The sequence below is a fragment of the Carex rostrata genome, chromosome 1 (assembly GCF_964058835.1).
Source record: "Carex rostrata chromosome 1, lpCarRost1.2, whole genome shotgun sequence".
Lineage (NCBI taxonomy): Eukaryota > Viridiplantae > Streptophyta > Magnoliopsida > Poales > Cyperaceae > Carex > Carex rostrata.
Genome location: NC_135918.1, coordinates 12,200,119 through 12,218,739, shown reverse-complemented (window position 1 = coordinate 12,218,739; position 18,621 = coordinate 12,200,119). Strand labels below are relative to the sequence as shown.

The 18,621-nt window shown below is 33.1% G+C and overlaps 2 protein-coding genes across 2 annotated transcripts; both read left to right on the top strand.

The window, feature by feature from the left end:
- The first annotated feature begins 3,473 nt into the window (after positions 1–3,473).
- LOC144559642 (peroxidase 2-like) lies at positions 3,474–4,641 on the top strand. Its single transcript, XM_078308768.1, has 2 exons — positions 3,474–3,704; positions 3,880–4,641. The coding sequence occupies exons 1-2, from the start codon at positions 3,483–3,485 to the stop codon at positions 4,639–4,641; spliced, it is 984 nt and encodes a 327-aa protein (XP_078164894.1). The 5' UTR covers positions 3,474–3,482.
- Positions 4,642–17,132: 12,491 nt separating this feature from the next.
- Positions 17,133–18,508, top strand: LOC144566434 (peroxidase 2-like). The gene is made up of 2 exons (XM_078316452.1): positions 17,133–17,442; positions 17,623–18,508. The coding sequence occupies exons 1-2, from the start codon at positions 17,221–17,223 to the stop codon at positions 18,382–18,384; spliced, it is 984 nt and encodes a 327-aa protein (XP_078172578.1). The 5' UTR covers positions 17,133–17,220; the 3' UTR covers positions 18,385–18,508.
- The last annotated feature ends 113 nt before the right edge of the window (positions 18,509–18,621 follow it).

Here is an 18,621-nt window from a genome sequence, read left to right as displayed (position 1 = left end):
TAATTAGTCATTTCCAAACAATATTTTTACTAATCCAAATAGCACTATTTTTATACTAATTTGAAGGTCACTATTTTTTTTTCTATTCTCATTTACTATTCTAATTTCCATCCAAACATAATCTTAAATGAGAATCAAATTTATTTAGAAACAACAGGATAAAGTCCCAATTCCCAAAGGGGCAATCTGTCCTTATTTTCTCGTGATGATTGTGTAGGAGCTCATTTCATATATCCTAAAAAACAGAGTTCGTATCCACTCAGGTATTGCAGAGAATTACTCTCACTTTATGATTTGAGATTAAATCTTAGTCGGTTTGGGATTCAAGTCACCATAGAGGGCAGTATTTTTGGGCTTTGAGATTCGTGCCAAGTTAAAAATAACGGTTCAGATCTAGTAATCGTAAAAGATTCCCTTATCAGGTATTGGATAGGATGTGAATTCCTAAAAACAGGGATATGTAAAGGTAGAAAAGGAGACAGGGGAGTCCAAAGAGTTTATCGATATTCTCTCATTTCGATATGAGAGTCATAAAATTTAAATAATTATGTATGAAATTCACCTCCCCCTGATTCATCTTTTCTCAAAATTTAGTATTGTGATCTAAACATGAATCGATCGATTAAATCGGTTCTCTCTCTTATCCTCTTCTCTTTTCTTGTGTTTCCTCTTCTATAGAACGCTCTTAACACAAAATATGTTTTGACCCACTACAAAATATGTTTCATATACTAAATAACACAGAGAATCATTAAGTTACCTGACTCATATACCATTTTTTGCATGATCTGATCTTCTTGTTATTCTGCGACAATTTTTGTTCAGATAACCGTGTAGCATTCTTATTTTCCTTTTAATTCATCAACTTGGACCCACTACACGTATCTAAACAGAGTTATGTTCACCAAAAATCTTGCAATGAGCGGTTCATTCATCCACTGGCCACTGCGCATTACAAGGAAGTCGAACGTGCCTTGGAACGAGAATTCAGAAAGAAAAAAAGAAAACCAAAATGCATTTGAAGTCAATCATTCTGTTTGTTGCTGTTGCATATGCATAAGAATGTTCGTTTCCAAAATAATTAAGTGCTTGCAGCGCATGTTCTAGATGACTTTACTCTCATTAATTATTGCAGGTTTAATAATTCATCAATTGTCATGAGCTAATGAAAGAATTTTAAGGATATTTGTTTGAATATTGTGCCACCAAAGTAGCTACCAACTTCAATAATTCTTTATTTGTAAACGAACATGTCATAACTGGGATACAACTGGGCGACTTTGTAACAATTAACAATTCCAACCTCAAAAAAAAAAAAAATGTGCTGAATATTATTTAACAGTTTCATTATAAAACCAGAACCTGCAATGAACTCTTAGTTTTACATTCATAATAGTATGAATTTCTCTTAATGTACAAGAAAGCTGATTGTTGAGATTTTGTGGTTAACTTAAAGTTTATTACTTAAAAAAGAAATCATAAAAATGATTTGTGATAATGTCTTGTATCATTTGTAATTCATGTCCTCCTTAAATTATGAAATTTATAAGCACAACTTTAATTTATACAGTGTTTTTTTTTAAAGTTTGGTAGCAACCAACATTTTAATAAATAATAGAAAAGTTGTTTACAATAAATTTTACATCACTCTATCTATATCATGTCATGGCCTCAGTCAATTACTCCCAGGTCTACATTTTCCTGGTAAGAAAAGCGGCATTCTGGCATGCTAATTTATACATTATTAATTATTAATTGTAGGGAAAATTGGTTATTTTCCACTCCAAAATAGGGTTGTATAAAAAACTCGCGACTCGTGAGCTACTCGAACTCAGCTCGGTAATGAACTCATTAACAACTCGTTCATTTAAAATTCGAGTTAGTCTGACTCGAGTTGAGTAATTTGTGAGTTAAATGAGTTGAGTTCGAGTTGGACTCAACTCGCTCATTACAACTTGTGACTCGTTTGATTAATTATTTCCTCCGTAACTTTCAACCTATTTCATTTTTTCGACTAAATGTGACTGATCCAAGTTGATCCAACTCATTTCATTTGATAATTTCGTTGTGGATTGTTTGTTAATTCAATATTTACTTCTCATATTATTACATAACAACAATTATCAATTCAAATGTTCAACATTTCAACACCTTAAACGAGTTGACTCACGAGTCACGAGCCAACTCGAGTTACTCGCGAGTTGAATTCGAGTCAACGAGCCAGCTCGGCTCAGTATTCTCAACTCGAGTCAACTCGACTCACTATCTTGCGAGTTGAATTCGAGTTATCCATAACTCGAGCTAACTCGGCTCGTTAGCAGCCCTACTCCAAAACTTTAAAATTTGAAAAATGCCACCCCAAAATTAGAAATCATCCTAATGCTACTCTAAACTTAGTTAATTTTTAATTTTGTCACTCAAAATAATTAATAACTAAAATACCCTCGCAAGGGAGGAGTTGGGGTTGCTCTGTTCTCTGTTGGGGTTGTTTCAATCGGCATCTCCAGAATCAGTACGCAAAGAGCCGTCTTCCAAGGTAACACTCGGTACAAAGTCGGTGGCCTTAATGTGCTGCAAAGTGAAGAGCTGTCATTCCACTCAATTTGTGCTAAAATTTCAAATGAAGGATCAATCTTTACCAGTTGATAAGTTAAGAGAAATAAAGGATCAGTTCACTCAGATCAATTTTGAACTGCAATTTGTGCTAAAATTTCAAATGAAGAAGTATCAAAATTAGCAAAATCATAGAGGATTCAAGGTTAGGCAAAACACACCTGACCACAGTAATTCCTTGAGTTCACCTCGGCTCCCTTATCCAGTAAAAGAGACACAATCTGACACAGAAGCAACAAATTTTATCAACAATCAAACAAAATTCAAAGAAAGATAGAGGGAAAAGAGATGGGGAAGGTATTTTGGTCATTAATTATTTGGAGTGGCAAAATTAAAAATTAACTAAGTTTAGAGTAACATTAGAATGATTTCTAATTTTGGGTGGCATTTTTCAAATTTTAAAATTTTAAAGTGGCAAATAACCAATTTTTCCTTAATTGCAATTAAGGTCGATTTTAGTCTGTCGGCTAGTCAGAGTCGGTGAGCAATTTTACTTATCAGCTGTCAAATCCGATCAATCGGTCGATAATTTTTCAGACTCAGTATTGTTTGTTCGAGTCATATATATCTTAGAACCTGGAAGATGCTGATAATTGAATCATATTGTTTCGAAAGAACCAGGAAGTAAGACAAGTGGTTAGAACCTAGAACTATTAAAGTAATATATATAATTATATATGCTCATATATACTCAAGTAGTTAGAACGTAGAACTATTAAAATCATGCATCTTTCCACAACACCTTGTCTATAAATACTCAACATATCTCCTCAATTCTTCCTCATCAGCTCTCCTTAACTCTCTTTCAACCATCCAGTCAATATATACTTTGTCATAAATTCTTTGATATATAGCTGAAACTAATTAAAATGGAAAGCAAGATTTCCATTTTGATCACATGCCTTATATTTGCTACAGCATTTCACCTCCTGCTTCCAGCATCGGAAGCATCTCTTAAGGTCGGGTATTACAAGAGCAAATGTAAAAGGGCGGAGTCAATTGTGAAGAGCACTGTCGGAACTTATGTTAAAAAAAATCCCGGTTTAGGCGCTGGTCTCATCCGCATGTACTTTCATGACTGTTTTGTCAGGGTAATATTATTGCTTCTATATTTATTTCCAGTACTGTTTTGTCAGGGAAGATGCATCATTGTTTTAACTTTTAAGAACATTATTTAATTGAGATTAAAGAATTACTGCATGAATGTATTAATTACGCGAATGACGACATAAGTCACATAACAACATATTCTTCTTCACTCGCTAGGGTTGTGATGCTTCAGTCCTCCTGGACCCAACTCAAGCAAACCCTCAACCAGAAAAGCTTGCCATTCCAAACAACCCGAGCCTCCGAGGCTTTGAAGTGATCGACGCAGCCAAGGCTGAGGTAGAAAAGGAGTGTAAAGGAGTCGTTTCATGTGCTGATATCATAGCATTGGCTGCCCGTGATGCCTCTTACATCCTAGGTAATATCTCCTACAAAATCCCGACAGGTAGGCTCGACGGTAGGGTTTCCAACAGTGCCGAGGCATTGCAAAATCTTCCCCCATCCTTTTTCAATCTCACACAACTTGAGGCCAGCTTTGCAACGAAGGGGCTCACCGCTTCCGACATGGTCGCTCTTTCTGGGGCCCACTCAATCGGAAGATCGCATTGCTCCTCCTTTACCAGCCGCCTCTACCCCACCATTGACAGCACCATGAACCAAACCTTTGGCGCCTCTTTGAGAAAACTTTGTCCCGATCCCAACAATGCAATCAATGATGGTGACGTTCCACAGGACTTTGTGACGCAGGATAAACTAGATGTACAGTACTACAGAAATGTTGAATCGCTAACTGCGCTTTTCTTCTCCGACTGGAGCTTGCTTACCAGCACTGAAACCAAAAAACAGGTAGATACCTACACTAAGGAGCCTGAGACGTTTAAGCAAGATTTCTTAAACGCGATGGTGAAAATGGGAAACATTGAGGTGCTCACGGGGCCACCGGGCGAAGTCAGGGGGCCCACATGTCGTTTCGTCAACTGATCAATGTTATGTAGTTATCTGGTTTAAAATGCATTGCTTTTATTTCTTTCTATTTTTGCTTTTATTATGTACCGGTTATTCCATTCATTTCTATTGTATTGTTACAGTGTGACATTACCAACAAACACTTAAAATTTAGTTACCCTGAAGCCTTAATGAAGTTGTGCCCCTTAATGAGACACCAATTATTTTAGGTTTAATTGTACTCTCAGCCATTCCAAATTATTTATCTAATTATAAACATAATAATTACTTGACAGGTCAGAACAATATCTAAATCTCAATCATGTGTTTTCCGCCGAAACTTTTATTAATATTAAAAATATATATATATAATTTCACATTCTACACCAAATCCAAATTCGGAAAAATACGAAATCCACCCAATTTGAAGAATTATTCTCTGGATCCAGGACTTCTTTCCGAAAAATTATTCTACGAATTTGTTTTTTTATTAAATAGAAAATGTTATGATTTATTTATTTTTTGTATTGATTTATTAGAATTTTTTCATATATTCTTTGAAAATGGATGGAATAATATATAATTTGATTTATTAGAAAGACTACGACAAATCATTTGGATTAGCATTTTCTTTTCGGCTGTAAGAAAAATTAAAATATTTCTTTGTGTGTCATTGAAAAAAATAAAAATATTTCTTTGTGTGTCATTGAAAAAAATAAAAATATTATGAAGCTTAATTAGTTATTGATACCGGTTCAGAAGTCACTTCTAGGTAAATACAAAAAATATTGTGATCCTTATATTTTTCGAAAAAGTAATAATTTTCTCTGAATTTTGTCAGATGAAAATATTTCTCATCAATTTTGTTTTTCAAAATGAACACAATATATTAGAATTTAAATGCACTAGAATGACCACAATATTTTCTTTATTTACTAAGAAGTGACTTTTGAACCGGGAACAATAACTCAGATCCAAAATATTTTTATTTTTTTTCCAATGACACACAAAGAAATATTTGAATTTTTCTTACAGCTGTAAAAATTATGTCTTGAAAAATGTTGATCCGAGTTATTTGTCCCAATTTTTCTACTAAATCAAATTATATAGTATTTCATCTATTTTCAAAAAAATATATAAAATATTCACTACTACAGAATAAGTGATTGTACACGGACATAAACAGGAGAGCTATACAAATTTCCTGCCGTGTGGACTGTGAGGGTGTAGAAATCCTTGAATATTTACACACGGATATTTACCCGTGTGCGATTATCAAGAGCTACACGGATTATTACATAAACAACCGTGTACAAACGCTTGCCAGCGTCGCTCTCATAATAACCGAGCTACACGGATTATTACATAAACAGCCGTGTATGATTACTCTTTCTACACGGACATTTAGCTAAATGTCCGTGTACGATTACTCTTTCTACACGGATATTTACCTAAATGCCCGTGTAGCTCTCTTTTTTTTTTTTTATGTTTAAATACCTTTCTACACGGACTTTAGTTAAATGTCCGTGTAGAATTATTTTTTTTTTCCAATTTTTTTTTAATGTTTAAATACCTTTCTACACGGACTTTAGTTAAATGTCCGTGTAGAATTGTCCTTTTTTTCCCATTTTTTTTTTTTTTTTGGTGGCTAGCTTCCAATTTTGTTAGCCATTTAAAATTAGAATTTCAAAACAGAGAAACATTAAACAGAGGTCTTTTAAACTCATAATTCCAAAACTATACAACACTATAAATAATTTATGTACACTAAAATATACAAAATTATACAAATCCATATTGAGCATTACAAAATTTAAATTGAAACCGTCTTGTCCACATACATCTGACATCGTCGATCTACTCCTTGGTGTAACACTTTTGTTTTGGTCCATACTACAATTATAATTTGGTATTAGTTAGTAACAAGAAAAGGTAGAAGATTACAATTCATGCAACATATATATATACAAAGTCTTTTGTACATGCAATCTCATGTGATAAAACATAACATATACTCCTTAGGATCCAATACAATGTTTGTATAAAAGTTATATCCTTACCACTTAGTAACCACATGATCAAGTTTGGACCGAAATTGCCTAAAAGTTATATCTAAAAGTTGGGCTCAAATTGCCAAAACTCTTGGTTATGATCTAATTTGGACCGAAATTTCATACAAACTAAGGCGTATTAGATCCAACATATCAAAAAAGGAGCTCCCATGTGATCCATGACATGATGCCTCTTGGTTAAAGGTCACCAACATATTGCATCTCCAATAAGAATCCATTGATCAACATATATGTGCATACATAATAGGGAATAAAAATTCTCCTTTAAAATTTTCATCCAAAATTATTTGAAAATATTTATATATAAAATTAGTTGAATATGTCTAGCTTTTATACGAACCATTGAAAATCAATTTCGTAAAAAAAAAATATTGCATCTTATATGAATTTACGATGGCTCTGATACCAAATGATAGTCTTAATAATTCATGACGTATTTTGCAATTAAAAAGACACAAGCAATCCAGAATCTGTAAATTCAAAATAAAATAGCAAAGTAATTTAAATCTTACAATTCTGAAGTGCAGACATCTTTAGGCGGAAGCATTAGTACTGATCTTCAACGGTTTTCCTCAGATCTGATGATGGAGACCTTAGGCGTTTTCTTTACTTCTCACTTTAAAAAAATGGTCCACATTACACTAATTATTTACATTATCTTAACAAATCAAGCATGCATGCATTAATTAATAATTGACCTAAATAAGCAATAATAAGCTAGTAACAGAAAAGAGAAATATATATATATATATATATATATACATGACTAAGCTTAGCAAGATAGAGAGGAGAAATACAAATTAACTTGAAAGATCTCAGATCCTAGCTCCTTGTGCACAGAAATCAAAATGACACTGCTGGAAGGAGAGAGAGAGTATTAATTGATCAAAACGGCGCTGCTGGAAGGAGAAGGTCTTTTATATAATCAAAACCCTAGAATAACCTTTCTACATGGATTTTTAAGTAAAAAATCCGTGTAGCTCTCTCAAGGCTTTCTATACTGTTATTTAAACAAAAAACCGTGTACAATTTTCACCTTTCTACACGGTTCTTTAATAAATATCCGTGTAGCTCTCTCAAGGCTTTCTACACTGTTATTTAAATAATAATCCGTGTACAGTTCCTAATAAACGTCCGTGTAGCACTCTCAAGGCTTTCTACACTGATTCTTTAATAAACATCCGTGTAGAGATCCCACAGATATTTCGGGCTTCCAAAAAATTACAATTTATCCACGGTTTTTAGGTAAAATTATCAAATCCGTGTACAATGTGCAGTGTACAATGACCATTTTTGTAGTAGTGATTTCTAATATTTCAATAAAAAAATGATAACATTTCTGTTTAATTAAAAAAAACTCGAATCCGGAGAATAATTCTCTAGAAAGTGAAATTCTGGATGTGGAGAATTATTCTTCAGAAAGTAAGTCTGGATCCGAAGAATTATTTTTCGGATTTGACAAAATTAAAAAATAATCCGAAAACATATGCAAATTGTTAAATTTTGAAACTTTTTTTAATATTAATAAAACTTTCGGTGTTTTCCATATAGTTTATTTGGTTTGGACACCAAAACACATGGTAATAAAAGGATTTTTTAAAAATATACTCATATAAATTATTTTCAAATTGTCGAACTGGATACACATTACATTATTAAGCAATTAAGCAAGCTAGACTTCACATCTGAACTCTGATTTTGATAATATCAGGCTAGCTCTATAGAAAACTAGACTTGACAACCTTTAATTTGATACTCAATTGGGCATTCATAAAAAAATTTACTGACTATTTTAATTTCACTGGATTTCCGTATGGGTTAATTTCTTATATGCCCTTAATTGCTTACAAAATTAATTATCTATAATTAATGAGTCATTTTAATCTATTTTTTTCAATAATAATACTCTCACATTTAGTTTTAATATACGAAATTAAGATGGAGGCGCACCTCGCGGAATTCCTCCGGGGCCTGTGGAACCCAGCTAACGTCCTCCTGATAGTGTGATGGCCCGGCAGTTGCATCTATTCGACGAGCTCCACCAAAAGAACACTACGGGCCCAGGACAGTCTTTCATCCAGGTAGGCGCCTCTGCAAGAGGACATTGCGGGCAAGTTCCACTTTCCGATCGTCTAGGAGAGGCAACAAGTGACAAGAATGACAAACATCTCCATCTATCTTGTTTTCATATTAAAACTAAATAGTTAGATACACTAGGTGCCACAGATGAAGTGAAAAAATATTGAAGGAGACAGAAGAAAATGAAATCTGAACCATATTTTTAGTCTAACACGAATCTATAGCGGGCCTCTATAATTCAATTGGGTTTGAATTTTCAATTGCGGGCAATATATGGGCTTTGTATATGGAAAGGAGGCCTTTTAGTTTTCGGTTAATTATGGAAGCTGGCTCTAGCAATTGTTAGATTGACAAATCTTTTGGATTTGCAACAGAAATCAATGCTTTTGGAGCACACTGGGATCCCTTTGAGGCGAAATCTATGTTTTTAAAGAATATAACAATTACAAGTTTACAACCCTCATAAGGGTCCATTTTGAAGTGTACTAAAACTTATTATTAAGGAATCTTTTGGCAAAAAGGTTTTAGACAAGGCTATTTTTGGTGAGGAATTTGCAAGATGAAGACTATACAAGTTGGATTATGATTTAAAATGTGGGTTCTAGGAAAAATGGGAGATGATTATATAGCTCAATAAATTAAAAATTTAGACATATACAATGAAATTACTTAAAAAAATAACCTTAATTAGTATCGTATTTGCAACAGAACAATTTGTTCTTAAGCCATTCTGTCAAACACTCACCCCAATCACAATGTCACTTTAATAACAAATCTACTGAAGAGCATAATTGTTGAAATTTCAATAAAAACACCATTAAAATCAGATGCAAACATAGATGCAAACAAGATTAACTGAGTTGTTCCACGCACAATCCAATTTAACTAACAACTCTAAATCATTCAAAAGAGGAGAAGAGAATATGGGATTACGGCCTGGGCACATAGATGCTGGGCAATTTGGAAGGAAAGAAATAGAAGGCGCTTCTCGGGTGAGAAGAGAAATGTGATTCCACTAATATATGATACGCTCTATCAAATTCAACAATGTTTACAAAGACTATATTTTTCAACTGGTGGCTAAACAAGAGTTGGCTGAAATCAAATATCCGGGGGCAACCGAACCAGGTGCATCTGGTAATAATCAAGCATAACCGGCTCAATATTTTGAGCTTCCAATTTGCCAAAAAAAATGTTATAACAAATGTGACCCTCATCATTACGAACATATGACATTTTTCTCGTGTACGCCATGTAGACACTACCCAATCAATTGAATCTCAGTTATCAGTATGTACAGACAGCCAGGTAATGTTTGTTATTCCCATAAAAAATAGCAATGTCGCTTGATGGTGACTAAGATATAATTTTGATGAGTGACTAAGATTTACTGAATGAACGACTGAAATTTTGTTTGAATGAATAGGTGCTTAGAAGCAAAAAAAATTAGCTTGCTATTTAGAGTAGCAGAGATTTTTAGAAGACAGTAGAACATGTGTTAACTTAAATGGTACTTTAGGTCCTTATTTTTCTTGTAAACGGGGGGTTAGACAGAGTGACCCACTATCCACTTTCCTCTTTATTCTAGTTACGGATGTTTTGAATAAAATTTTACATAGGGCAAAAGTAGGGGGATATATTGAGGGCTTAGGAAACTTTCCGAATTTTGGTAATATTTTGACTTTACACTTTGCAGATGACACTTTGTTGTTCCTTAAAGCTGATAAGGACATCTTGAATTATGTTAAATGACTTCTTTTAGCTTTTGAGAATGTTTCAGGTCTTAAGATTAATTTTGAGAAAAGTGAAATGTTTCCTCTCAATTTATCTTTATCAGAATGTGATGAGTTATCTTCTGTGTTAGGATGTAAAGTAGTTAATCTTCCACTTACTTATTTAGGTGTTCCAATAAACAACAAGTCTCTTACGGATATAGATTGGCAAATTTTAATTGATAAAATTGAAAAGAGACTTTAAAGTTGGAAATGGTCTTTATTATCTTTAGGGGGACGAGTTACTCTTTTAAATTCAGTTTTGTCAGTTGTTCCTCTATATTGGATGTCTATTTATAGATTACCAGCAAAAATTAGGCATAAAATAGATAAGATTAGAAGGAAATTTTTATGGCATGGGGGTAATTCTACTAGGAAAAAATATTCTTTGGTAGCATGGAATATAGTATGTAAGGGTAAGGATCAAGGTGGTCTCGGTATCTTAGACTTGAAAAATATGAATAAGGCTCTTCTAGCCAAATGACTGATAAGATTCCATGACAATTCTGTTACTGGTATATGGAAAGATATTCTTCAATGTAAATACGGTTTCAGAACTGCCCCTTCTGTATGTTCTCCTTTTTGGAAATATATTCTAAAAGATCATGTTGTAATTAATTTAGGTCTTAATAAAGAAATAGGTAATGGTAGAACAACTGCTTTTTGGCTCGATCGTTGGTTTATTGAACATGCCTTGCAACATCTATATCCAAATTTGTTTTCGATTGTTTATAATAATTTATTTCTGTGGCAGATGTTTTTGATAGCTCCTTCTTACAATTGTCTTTCAAGAGACAACTTACGGGTATTTACTTAGTATAATGGAATGCTTTGCAAGTTAGATTTCAACATTTTATTTTGTCTCCTAATTTAGATGATAGATTGATATGGAGATGGTGATCACAAGATGATCACTTCACTGTTCATTCTTTTTATAAATGGTTAGAGTATGGAGGTATACCAAATTCTGAATATGATACCATTTGAAAATCTCACATCCCTTGAAAAATCAAAATCTTTCTTTGGCTGGTCCGACAAGATAAAATTCTAACTAAGGTTAACTTAGCAACTAAAGGTTGGCCAGGGAATCTTACTTGTGCATTTTGTGACCAACATGAGAGTACTGAACATTTATTTATACATTGTTCATATGTACGATTGATCTGGAATTGGATTGCATCCCACAATTCTTTTACCTTTAATTGTAATTCTTTAGATGATCTATGGTTACTTGATGCTTCTATTCCCTTGAAGGATAGATTACTTGTAGAATTGCTAAGGGGAGTTATCTTATGGACTGTATGGTTAGAAAGAAATAGAGTTATTTTCAATGATGATACTAATCCCATTTCCGCTAAATCATTAGGTTTTAAGATAATTTCGTTAGCTACTTTTTGGTGTAAATCTAGATCTGAAAACTCGTATTTGAAATTAAGTCTAATGCTTCCATATGATGTTAAGGACCTCCCAGTTCAGATACTGGATGAGGAAGAGGAGTCAACCCAGGTTTCTGGAACTAGCAGCCCTCCAGGTCAAATGTCTGGAGAAGAATTGACAGATGAAGACTTACTGGATTATGATTAGTAGTCTTTTCTTATACTAACTGTTTAGCTTTTGTTTTGGTGATCTGTTATTGTTTGGTGTATTTTCTATTACTGTGTTGGTTGTTTCTTGTATGTTTTCTAACTTTTGTTATGGACACTTTATTGTTGTAGACCTTTTCATATTTGATTATGGTACCTAATTTGGGTACCATATCAAAATATGTTTTATTTCAATGAAATCGGTGGTATTACCACTACTTTTCAAAAAATAGAGTAGCAGAGATTAATATTAAATCAATTTCCTCCATTATCTTATCACTTTTTTTTAAAATAATTTTAGCATAACAAAATAAAAATTTTCCCATTAATACAAACAATATATGTTGAAGGATAAATCTCGGTTGCCATTTTATAAATATTGTTAGTTGAATTACTAGTAACACTAACAAATTGAAAATATTCTGAAATTTATGGAAAAAAGAGCTTGTCATTCTTTTCAACTACGGATAAGACAAGAAATTAATGTAGATTAGATGACTATAAACAATTTTGGTTCATCTCTTAATATGAGTCTCCAAGATAGGTCTTCATACTTCGACACTCCGTAGATGTGCATCATATCATAAGATTGCACTTTGTTTGTTGTTTACGGCAGTACTTAATTTCCTAAAAAAAATGAAAGAGAAGGATTTCTACGGCCACAAATTTTCATGAACTTTTTTAAATATTAGAAATCAAAAAGTTCAAACAATAAATCTGAATCATGAATATCTTGTCTCAATTGGCAGTCTAAAGAGAAGTTGAATACACGTTTAACTCAATTTTTCCATTTTTGTATGTGTGTGTGTGTATTTTTTTTTTTTTTTGTAAATTCAACAGTATAATTTAAATAAGAAAAATATATAAACAGTGCCATACTGTTTTAATAAATGAAAACAAAAAATAAAGCAAGAGAACTCTTTAACTGGGATAAGGATAACACAATTCCTTGAAACTATTTTGGATTGTTGAACTAACATAAGTGTGCGACATTCTTGATTCATAGAGCAGCTGTTAAGTTTGTTTAATAGGCAGATATTCTTGATTTCTTTGTAATCCAATTAAATGTACCAAGTATAAAGACCTTTTGTGTTTGTAGCATTAATATTATTTTTCCTTAGACAATGGATCAAATTTCCATTCTTTTAGTATATTGAGTACGAGTTTTAAAACTTTGAAAACACATTACAATTTAGGGATCAATAATAGTCATGAAGTATCATACAAATAAAATAAAACCAAAATAAAGGTGAAATATTTTCCAAACTGCTCAATACCTAACAAAAGTATCCTTCCATCACAACACTTCCATCAATGACTCTAGACTCCAAATCTTTCAATCTCAGATTTTTTGACTCAACTTCTAAACCTAAATGTGCTTCACCTGAGCTCCAAATCGGTAACACCTCCATAATTACCTTATTTAACAAATTGCTCTCATAAAAGTTCCTCAAAAGGCTCCTAATACCACCATCATCCTCTCTAAAATCCACAAGAACCCCAGATAAACCCCAGATTTTGCAGATGCAATATTAAGGAACCATGGACTTTAATACTTAACACTAATTATGTATGTTACTATTTATGAAATGGGCAAAAAATATCCTATAGAAGCCAACTCTTTCAATTGATTTTTTTTTTACGTAAAATATTCTTTGTTCAATGCATTCGGTTCATACACTAACGACAAAATATTGAAAAAAAGCAATAATTCATGGCCCGCGAATCATTATATCCGTTCGGAACTCTTAAATGAGAGTCAAGTTTATTTAGACACACTAGGATGAATTGCCAAAATTTTTATTAATAGTAAATTAATTAATTAAATATTGATAATAGAAGACGAATCTATGTTTTTTTGAAATATAGGAAAAACATGATAGTTATCCTCTGAACGTTATAGACTATCACGGCTTAAAATCGTGCCAGGTCATACCAAAATAATGTCAGTTCCTGGTCAAAAGAGTGTTATTTCATGTCAAAATAAGGTTTGTTCGAAATAGACTGTTTCTGACCGTAATAGCCTATAACGTCCAGAGAACGTTATAAACTATCACGTTTTTTCTATATTTCGAAAAATTAAACTCAAATCCGTTCTCTATTATCTATTATCGATATTTATTTAAATAATTTATTATTAATAAAAATTTCGGGGATGAATTGTCCCAATTCCCAAAGGGGCAATCTGTCCTTATTTTCTCGTGATGATTGTGTAGCAGCTCATAGGAGTGTTAATCAATTCGGTTCAGTTTTCGGCAAACTAAAGTTATAATTCGGTTTTAAAAATATAACCGAATTGAACTGAATTGCAACTGAACCGAACCAAAGTTTTATTTCAGTTTGTTCAGTTCAAACCGAGATATATTAATTTGTTTATTTCAAACAATTGATATATAATAAACCGAAGTATATTAATAAATAAACCGGAGTATTAATAAATAAATTAAGATATTAAGAAATAAACCGAAGTATTTAAAGCAATTGATTAAGAAATAAACCGAGATGGTTCGGATCAAATTCATAATATATAAAAGTTCGGTCGGTTCGGTTATTTTGGTTTTAAAAAATTTCAAACCGAACCAAACCGAAGTTCTAATTCGGTTTTAAAAAGAAAACTGAACCAAATCATTAAACCAAAAAACCAAACCGTTTGATCCGAACTAATTCGGTTCAGATCAAAACCGAATAAACCGGACCCAATGAACACCCCTATGGGTATGTAAAGGTGAAAAAGGAGACTGGGGAGTCCAAAGAGTTTATCTATATTCTCTCATTTCGATATGAGGGTTATAAAATTTAAATAATTGTATATAAAATTCACCTCTCCTGATTCATCTTTTCTGAAAATTTAGTCTTGTGATGTAAACATGAATCGATCGATCAAATCGGTTATCTCTCGTATCCTCTTCTATAGAACGCTCTTAACACAAAATTAGTATCATACCGGTGCGTTGCAACAGGACATATTATAAAAAACTAATATATTAATAAAACTAATAACTATTTAAAAATTAAAACACATGTTAATAGAAAATTTATATAATTATGTATTTTTAATTAACTTTAATCGTGACCTCTGATAACAATTTGATGATGTGATGATTCTTTATTTTTAAGTATTAATAGTATCAAATAATAGCTCGATTCGAATTCAATATTAAATATCATACAACAATTCAATATCAATATATAATATGATATCAAAAAACATAAATAAAAAGTGTTATCGTGAGTATGTATAGGATATATATATACACACACATATTATAAGAGAAATATATATTCACACACACGTTCCAATATATATTCTTCTTTGTTTTCAATTTATAAAATATATATATACACACGCACACATTGATATATTCTATATTGGAAATATATTCTAAATTGCCCACACCAATATGTATAGAAACAAAGAAAGAGAAACGAAGAAGAAGGAAACAAAGAAATAAGAAAATGAAAGGTGGAGTCTTCTCAATTGAAGAGGAGAAATATGGAAACAAAGAAATAAGGAAACAGATAAATATATCGCTAAATTTCAGAATTTATTCAATTTTAATTGTAACGTATCGTGTGGCAGCACATGTGGCGGGTATGTTTTTAACTAAATTTAGACTTTTATACATAAAACATATGAATTTAATCAAAAGAAGACAAATTATGTAATTGAAGGGCTGAGATTAAATCCGAAGTTTCACCTTTCAATTGTAGCCGTTGACGGATCGGACACCCAACGTGCTTAATAATAGAATGGAGATATGTTTTGACCCACTACAAAATATGTCTCATATTTTGCGTGACCGACGTGTCCAGTGCCTATTCGGGGATACCGTAGGGGCCAGTATTATCTGAGCTTTGAGATTCATGTAGAACGTATTTGAAAGGCTGAGATTTTCTGAAAAGTCACGCAAAATATGAGATAGATGCGAATTCAAATCATATACCATCTTTTGCATGATGTTCTTCTTGTTATTCTGCGACAATTTTTGTTCAGATAACCGTGTACTATTCTTATTTTCCTTTTGGTTCATCAACTTGGACCCACTACAAAAATCTTGCAATGAGCGGTTCATTCATCCACTGGCCAATGCGCATTACAAGGAAGTCGAACGTGCCTTAGAACGAGAATTCAGAAAGAAAAAAAAACAAAACAAAATGCAATTGAAGTCAATCATTCTGTTTGTTGCATATGCATAAGAATGTTCGTTTCCAAAATAATTAAGTGGTTGCAGCGCATGTTCTAGATGACTTTACTCTCATCATTGCAGGTTTAATAATTCATCAATTGTCATGAGCTAATGAAAGAATTTTAAGGATATTTCTTTGAATATTGTGCCACCAAAGTAGCTACCAACTTCAATAATTCTTTATTTGTAAACGAACATGTCATAACTCGGATACAAGTGGGATTGGGCGACTTTGTAACAATTAACAATTCCAACCTAAAAAAAATGTGCTGAATATTATTTAACAGTTTCATTGTAATTAATTATGGTGCAGTATTTATTCCTTTCAAATTACAAACCAGAACCTGCAATGAACTCTTAGTTTTACATTCATATTAGTATGAATTTCTCTTAATGTACAAGCTGATTGTTGAGATTTTGTGGTTAACTTAAAGTTTAATTATTTTATTATTGAACACTGAAAAATTGGCATACACATTTGATTCTTTTAGGACATTGAATCGCTCTATGGTGCAGCTATTCATGACGATATTAAATAAGGAAATTATGATCAGCTGTCAAATCCGATCAAACGGTCGATATTTTTTCAGACTCAGTATTGTTTGTTCGAGTCATATATATCTTAGAACTTGGAAGATGCTGATAATTGAATCATATTGTTTCGAAAGAACCTGGAAGTAAGACAAGTGGTTAGAACCTAGAACTATTAAAGTAATATATATAATTATATATGCTCATATATACTCAAGTAGTTAGAACGTAGAACTATTAAAATCATGCATCTTTCCACAACACCTTGTCTATAAATACTCAACATATCTCCTCAATTCTTCCTCATCAGCTCTCCTTAACTCTCTTTCAACCATCCAGTCAATATATACTTTGTCATAAATTCTTTGATATATAGCTGAAACTAATTAAAATGGAAAGCAAGATTTCCATTTTGATCACATGCCTTATATTTGCTACAGCATTTCACCTCCTGCTTCCAGCATCGGAAGCATCTCTTAAGGTCGGGTATTACAAGAGCAAATGTAAAAGGGCGGAGTCAATTGTGAAGAGCACTGTCGGAACTTATGTTAAAAAAAATCCCGGTTTAGGCGCTGGTCTCATCCGCATGTACTTTCATGACTGTTTTGTCAGGGTAATATTATTGCTTCTATATTTATTTCCAGTACTGTTTTGTCAGGGAAGATGCATCGATCATTGTAACTTTTAAGAACATTATTTAATTGAAATTAAAGAATTACTGCATGAATTAATGTATTAATTACGCGAATGACGACATAAGTCACATAACAACATATTCTTCTTCACTCACTAGGGTTGTGATGCTTCAGTCCTCCTGGACCCAACTCAAGCAAACCCTCAACCAGAAAAGCTTGCCATTCCAAACAACCCGAGCCTCCGAGGCTTTGAAGTGATCGACGCAGCCAAGGCTGAGGTAGAAAAGGAGTGTAAAGGAGTCGTTTCATGTGCTGATATCATAGCATTGGCTGCCCGTGATGCCTCTTACATCCTAGGTAATATCTCCTACAAAATCCCGACAGGTAGGCTCGACGGTAGGGTTTCCAACAGTGCCGAGGCATTGCAAAATCTTCCCCCATCCTTTTTCAATCTCACACAACTTGAGGCCAGCTTTGCAACGAAGGGGCTCAGCACTTCCGACATGGTCGCTCTTTCTGGGGCCCACTCAATCGGAAGATCGCATTGCTCCTCCTTTACCAGCCGCCTCTACCCCACCATTGACAGCACCATGAACCAAACCTTTGGCGCCTCTTTGAGAAAACTTTGTCCCGATCCCAACAATGCAATCAATGATGGTGACGTTCCACAGGACTTTGTGACGCAGGATAAACTAGATGTACAGTACTACAAAAATGTTGAATCGCTAACTGCGCTTTTTTTCTCCGACTGGAGCTTGCTTACCAGCACTGAAACCAGAAAACAGGTAGATACCTACACTAAGGAGCCTGAGACGTTTAAGCAAGATTTCATAAACGCAATGGTGAAAATGGGAAACATTGAGGTGCTCACGGGGCCACCGGGCGAAGTCAGGGGGCCCACATGTCGTTTCGTCAACTGAGAATGTTATGTAGTTATCTGGTTTAAAATGCATTGCTTTTATTTCTTTCTATTTTTGCTTTTATTATGTACCGGTTATTCCATTCATTTCTATTGTATTGTTACAGTGTGACATTACCAACAAACACTTAAAATTTAGTTACCCTGAAGCCTTAATGAAGTTGTGCCCCTTAATGAGACACCCATTATTTTAGGTTTAATTGTACTCTCAGCCCTTCCAAATTATATATCTAATTAT

Excerpts from the sequence above, each read along its gene's own strand:
- LOC144559642 (XM_078308768.1), top strand. The coding sequence starts at position 3,483 with ATGGAAAGCAAGATTTCCATTTTGATCACATGCCTTATATTTGCTACA. Across the intron at positions 3,705-3,879 it reads TTCATGACTGTTTTGTCAGG|GGTTGTGATGCTTCAGTCCT; the intron begins GTAATATTATTG and ends TTCACTCGCTAG.
- LOC144566434 (XM_078316452.1), top strand. The coding sequence starts at position 17,221 with ATGGAAAGCAAGATTTCCATTTTGATCACATGCCTTATATTTGCTACA. Across the intron at positions 17,443-17,622 it reads TTCATGACTGTTTTGTCAGG|GGTTGTGATGCTTCAGTCCT; the intron begins GTAATATTATTG and ends TTCACTCACTAG.